At 55.2% G+C, this 5,687-nt stretch overlaps 1 protein-coding gene across 3 annotated transcripts; it reads left to right on the top strand.

The window, feature by feature from the left end:
- The first annotated feature begins 267 nt into the window (after nt 1-267).
- On the top strand, nt 268-4,573 carry Tmem86a (transmembrane protein 86A). 3 transcript variants are annotated; one of them, XM_050130827.1, is made up of 3 exons: nt 268-495; nt 2,675-2,939; nt 3,261-4,573. In XM_050130827.1, the coding sequence occupies exons 1-3, from the start codon at nt 283-285 to the stop codon at nt 3,695-3,697; spliced, it is 915 nt and encodes a 304-aa protein (XP_049986784.1). In that variant the 5' UTR covers nt 268-282; the 3' UTR covers nt 3,698-4,573. The 3 variants fall into 3 exon arrangements, with proteins under 3 accessions (XP_049986784.1, XP_049986785.1, XP_049986786.1); XM_050130829.1 differs by having other exon boundaries at nt 485-622; XM_050130828.1 differs by lacking the exon at nt 2,675-2,939 and having other exon boundaries at nt 268-622.
- Nucleotides 4,574-5,687: the final 1,114 nt, after the last annotated feature.

Here is a 5,687-nt window from a genome sequence, read left to right as displayed (position 1 = left end):
ATATACATTGTGTGCCCAAATGTGTATCTCTTCCCATGCTGAAGGTTAAATGTCTGCTGACTCTCCCGTGGCCACTGGGACCTGTGACTACACTATTAAAGCCGTGTCTTATTGGAATTGCCACCGCCTAGACTGCCTGTTTAAAGGCTGACGAGAATCTGTCTTTAGTTTTTGTTCCGGAGTTAAGAGAGGATGCATCTCGCTGTGCTCCCAGGGCAGTGATGTGCTGGTTTTGTAGCCAAGCTGGCTCCTTAGCCGTGGGGGTCGCGGTCACGTTCCGGGATGCCCTGGCACGCCTCCCGAAAGGGCGTGGCCTTGAGGCCCCGCCCGCGCCCGGGGTGGGAGGACCTCCTTTTCAGCGCAGAAACAGGGGGAGCCCAGCCGGCGCCGCCAGCCGGACTCCGCCCATCCGAGGCTCCGGACCGCTCATTGGCTGTATTCGTGGTGACGTCGTACGGTTTACAGACAGTACTCCGAGCGCCAGGCGCGCGGGAGGTATTGTACTTCACCCCGCTTTGTTCCGTCGTCTGCTCACCTGGCCCTGGGTGCGTCCCGGCGGTGCAATCCGGAGCGGGTGCCAGCCGCCGCCGCCGCCGCCGCCATGGTGTCCCCGGTCACTGTGGTGAGTGCGCGAGCGCGCGCGCCGCGGCCGGAGCTCCCCCGGGCCTGGGACGAGGTAGCGGCCAGCCGGGCCGCCTGGGGAGCCGAGGAAGCTGGTGCCCCTCCTGGGGTAGCGCGGCTGTCACGGTCCCTTGCTCCTCACTCACGCGGCACCCCTCCTCCGCGCGCCCCCCGTCTGCCCGCGGGAGGGAGGAAAACATTGTGCACGTGACTCGGAAGCGTGACTTTGTTGATCCATGTGTGTCTGGAGCGGGTCCTCGGGTCTTGGCCTGGGACTGGACGCAGCAGGCCTCTGGGTTCGGCATGGTGGGACCTCAGAGAAGCGTTCGAGAGGGTGTGTGTGTCGGAGCGGGTGGTGGTGGGGGGAAAGACTTCTTGAGAATCCTGCCCCAAGTTCGTTTCCACGTTATCTTGGAGGCGCAGGAGGCGACGCCTCTGTCTAAGCAATGCTGTTAAGGCGCTAGGTGACCTAGGTGACGGTGGACCGCTCTCTATTGGCTTGACCTCCTTTTCAAACTTCAACTCTAACCCTTGTCTTGTCTCCCCACCCTTCTAAGGCTGACTTCTCTGCCACGATTTCACCACCTACTGCTAGTTTCTTCTAGAAAATCTGGGTCTGGGCGATGAGGGAAGAGCAAAGTTGATGTTTCGAGGGCTGACAGGTGGAGCTGGGCATCCCTGCGGATCTCCTCCCTCAACTGTGCCCTCACCCTGACTATTCCTGATAGGGAAGTTTCCATGGGAAGGGAGTGTCAACTCTGCTCTCGTCTCTCACTGCTGGCAGAAAAAGAACAGGTTATTCTCTGGACCCACTGTATGTATGTATCTTCTCTACCCTTCCCCAGTAGCATCAGGTACCTGATTGCCTGGGACTCTGAGTGTGTCCTCACAGTCCTGTGTAGAATAGAATAGCTTGCTCACCCAGCCAGAGCACTTTCGGTGCAGTTTGGGGTCTATAGGGAACCCCAGCTGCTCCAATTCACCCTCAATTCGCCCTCCAATTCACCTGAACTAGCAAACCCAAGAGAAGCTTCAGGAGATCACAGAACATCTGCAGACTCTCCTCCCCCATCTCGGACTGCGCCTGCAGTGGCCTTGACTAAAACCTTTCTTTAGCTGCCCTCCCCCTAATCCAACTGAGACCCAGTCAGCTGCGCCAACTTCCCCCTCTCAGTTCCCCATCTCCTCCCAGCCTGTCTGCTGGCTCCAGATCAGAAGCTGGGACAAGAAGCCCTCCCCACCCCCCTTCCTGTCTTTAGTGCCTCAAGTTGCTCTTGTTCTCTGGGAAAAGAAATGGCCAGCACCCCCTCTCCCTAGCCATGGAAATCTTTGGTGTTTCAAGCACTGTTTATTGCTCTCAATACAAATCTATTTCTCCTCCCAGCGTCCCTAGCACCTCTCTTTGTCCTTGGTGCCACCTTTAGTCTAAGGCAGGTAGAGTGGAAGCTGAGGGGCAGACTGGACAGGATGGAAAGCATGTGGGGCAGAGGTACTGTCACTACATTCCCGGCCCTCACCTGGTGTTGCCAGGGCTCTAAGCTTGAGTCCTGGCTCCAAAGCTGGGATCATGAGTCAGTCAGTCAGTCAGTGTGTTTCTGTGCTTTCTCTCTGACAGTGCTCTCCAATCCCACACAGCTGGGAACTGACGACGCTGACACTGACCACTGGGAGCCGTGCTGAGGGACCCCTCTAGGAGTGGTGGGGTGGAAGCCAGAAGAGAACAGCACTAGGTTGTAGAAGGGGGTATCCTAATATTCACTGGTGGTCTCGTGAATGTTCTGGCCCAGCCCAAGGGCCAAGAGTGGACAAGAGTGACGGGACAGTGAAGCCCTTGCCTGTCCCGGTAAATCGAGCCTCAGGACAATAATGACTTTGTTTACATCCTGCTGACTGGTCGGAGCTGGGCAGGCTAGGTTTCTCTGTCAGTCCTCCCTGTTCTGAGCTGTAAAGGGCTAGTGTATACCTTGTACTCTGGGAGAAAGGTGCTGGGTTTTACATGGTGAGCTTCTGTGCCTCCCACCTCTGAGTGTTGCCCTTGTCCTGTCTCTTCCAGGTGAAGAGCGAGGGACCCAAACTGGTACCCTTCTTTAAGGCCACCTGCGTGTATTTTGTGCTCTGGCTGCCCTCATCCAGTCCGTCGTGGGTCAGTGCCCTTATCAAGTGCCTGCCCATCTTCTGCCTCTGGCTTTTCCTTCTGGCCCATGGCTTCCGATTCCTGCTGGCCCACCCCAGTGCCTCCCTCATCTTTGTGGGGCTCGTCTTCTCTGCTGTGGGTGATGCCTTCCTCATCTGGCAGGACCACGGCTACTTTGAGTATGGTCAGTAGTTATAGGAGTTGCCTGGGAGGGTCCCTTGGGGCTGGAGGAAAGAGGTTCTTGGGGTTGGGGTAGGGGAAGGCTTTGGAATAAGGGACAGGGAGTTGGAGGGTTTCCGAGGCTGGGGACTTTGGTCTTCTGTTGGAGGAGGACCAGTTCTCTAAGGGAGCACGTGAGGGTGAATTTAAAACTATAGGTCTTCCTTACCCCCCTCTTATTCCCAGAGCAAAGCTGCTAGGTTATCCCCAGTCCCATTCCCTTCACACAGGTACTCATTGGTCACCGAGCCTGCCTTTAGCATTCTCTATCCCCTCCCTCTTCCAGGTCTGCTGATGTTTGCCGTGACACACATACTCTACGCTTCGGCCTTTGGCATGCGGCCGCTGGCTCTCCGGACAGGTCTGGTGATTGCACTGCTGTCCGGGCTGTGCTATGCTCTGCTCTACCCAGGACTGTCAGGTGCCGTCACCTACTTGGTAGGGGTCTATGTGGCCCTCATCAGCTTCATGGGCTGGAGAGCTATGGCCGGGTTGCGGCTGGTTGGCGCAGCCTGGCGATGGACGGAGCTGGCGGCCGGCAGCGGAGCGCTGCTTTTCATCGTCTCAGACCTGACCATCGCTCTCGACAAGTTCTGCTTCCCTGTGCCCTGCTCCCGGGCGCTCATCATGTCCACTTACTATGCTGCCCAGATGCTCATTGCCCTGTCAGCCGTCGAGAGTCGGGAGCCGGTGGCGGACTACAGACTGAGCAAGGCCAACTGAAGAGGGGGCTGGGGTCTGCTCACCTTTCTCCTGGGGCTGGAGCCCAGACTCTGGGAGTGCGCAGGAGCTGGATCAGCCGGCACCTCCTGGGAAAGTGGCAGGCGTCGAGGGGTAAGCAGGAGGTGCTCCCAGGAAAGCTGAATATAGTCCAGGATAACGCGGAGAGCTCAAAGAGGCAGCCTCATACCCTCGCCTAATTCAGAGCAGACCTCTCAGCGTCCTGTCAGGACTGTCCGGGCCCTCCTGGAAGGCGATGGTGCTTTTTGACCCCTCATTTTTTTTTTTCTAGTCGGAAGAGTGTGACTATCTCCTATGCCTAGGACCAATCGCCAAGCTCACCCTCTTCCACCTTTTCTCTCCCAAGATGACCCAAGACCAGAGCTTGAAGCTCCTTCCCCAGGCTCCCCACTGGGAAGATTGGTTGAAGGTGGACCTAGTTTTCCTTTGTCTAGCCTTGTTACTCTGCCAGTCTCAGTCTTCAAGTGCTGAGTGGATGTGTGAGGTAGTAAGAGGAGCTTCCTTCACAGGCCATTCCAGAGCTCAGGCCTCGTGCCATCACCTCAGACTCTGTCCCCAGGGCTAGGGTGAACCATGCCAAAGGAAGGGGCTGGTCCCAGCTGTATGTCTTTGTTCTGCTGTCTGTGAAAGGCTTAAAGGAGTGGGCCTCGGAGAGCTCCTGAGGGGTGCTTAACCTGGCTCATGGCTGGGGGCCCTCCCCCAGCACACCATCAGCAATGCTTTCTTCCTGCCCTGGGAGTAAGTTCTGACAATTTGGGGTCTCACGACCCGAGGCACAGTCAATGCAAGGGGAGTAAGGGTGGGGTAACACCACCCTCTACTGCCCGTATGAAAAAATAAAATTAAATTAAAGCTCAAGGGCTGTTGGCTTCCTAACTTGTCTGCCTGTGTGGCACGTGCCTGTGCTGGACAGGAGTGGAGGGCACGGTGCCAGGAGCCCTGGTTGTCCTCACAGCCTGGGTCACAGTTGTCTTCTTGTCTTGGCTTGGACATCATGGCACCTAGCTGGCTCCCTGGCTGTGCTGACACTACTTGTTTCAGTGAGTCTCACTTCCCTGGTCATTTCTCTCTCTCTCTCTCTCTCTCTCTCTCTCTCTCTCTCTCTCTCTCTCTCTCTCTCTCTCTCTTTTTGTTTGTGTGTTTTCACAGTTATAGTTCAAGAGGGTTGGGGATGGGTAGTGTCTTGCTATTGTCTGCCCTTGTCCTTGACATAGTCCCCTGGGTATAGGTGCTCAGTTGTCTTGGTAACCCTTAGCTGTGCAGTTGCTGCATTACCCCTCCTCTCCTGTCCACAGGCCAGACCAACTGCTTCTCTAGGTGACGCAGACTTCTATTGTATCATCTCCTCCTTGGACTCTGGGTTTAGTTGAGCAGCAGAGAGGAATGGAATTAGATCTGCTGGTTCTTCCTTTAGATCTGAAGCCTCAGCAGAACACTGTTCTGCCGTATTCCAGAGGCATGCGGATTTTAACAGGCAGTACTTAGTCCTGAAGTAGAGAAGATCAGTGGTGAATATACCATTGATATGTTTGCTGGACCTTTGGGGGGGGCTGTAATATAGGAGAGGCAAACCTCATGGGTGTTGAATAAATCTATGGCTTTCCAAACCTTTTTTGGGGGGGTGGGGAATGGTGCTGGGGATCACACCCAAGGTATTCCATGTGCTAAGATTATGCTCTACCATTTGTCTGTCTATTACTATGAGCTGACCCAACCTAAAGTTTTTACAGAGACCTCTCATGGGGATGGAGAACAGAGAAACATGGATTGAGAGGAGCAGGGCTCAGGGCGCCATCATTTCCAGCCTCAAGTTTAAAATCCCTCAAGGAAGTTTCCTACCGTAAAACGTGTTTTTTTTTCCCTTGTTTTATTTTTTTTATTTTAATTAATTTATTTATTTATTAAAGATTTCTGTCTCTTCCCCACCGCCGCCTCCCCTTTCCCTCCCCCTCCCCTATCAAGTCCCCCTCCC

The sequence above is a fragment of the Alexandromys fortis genome, unplaced genomic scaffold (genome assembly GCF_014885135.2).
Source record: "Alexandromys fortis isolate MF-2015 unplaced genomic scaffold, M_Fortis_MF-2015_v1.1 scaffold_359, whole genome shotgun sequence".
In the NCBI taxonomy this organism is placed as follows: domain Eukaryota; kingdom Metazoa; phylum Chordata; class Mammalia; order Rodentia; family Cricetidae; genus Alexandromys; species Alexandromys fortis.
The sequence above is the reverse complement of the archived record's forward strand: the minus strand, read 5'-3'. Positions and strand labels throughout refer to the sequence as shown.

Excerpts from the sequence above, each read along its gene's own strand:
- Tmem86a (XM_050130827.1), top strand. The coding sequence starts at position 283 with ATGCCCTGGCACGCCTCCCGAAAGGGCGTGGCCTTGAGGCCCCGCCCG. Across the intron at positions 496-2,674 it reads GAGCGCCAGGCGCGCGGGAG|GTGAAGAGCGAGGGACCCAA; the intron begins GTATTGTACTTC and ends TGTCTCTTCCAG. Across the intron at positions 2,940-3,260 it reads CCACGGCTACTTTGAGTATG|GTCTGCTGATGTTTGCCGTG; the intron begins GTCAGTAGTTAT and ends TCCCTCTTCCAG.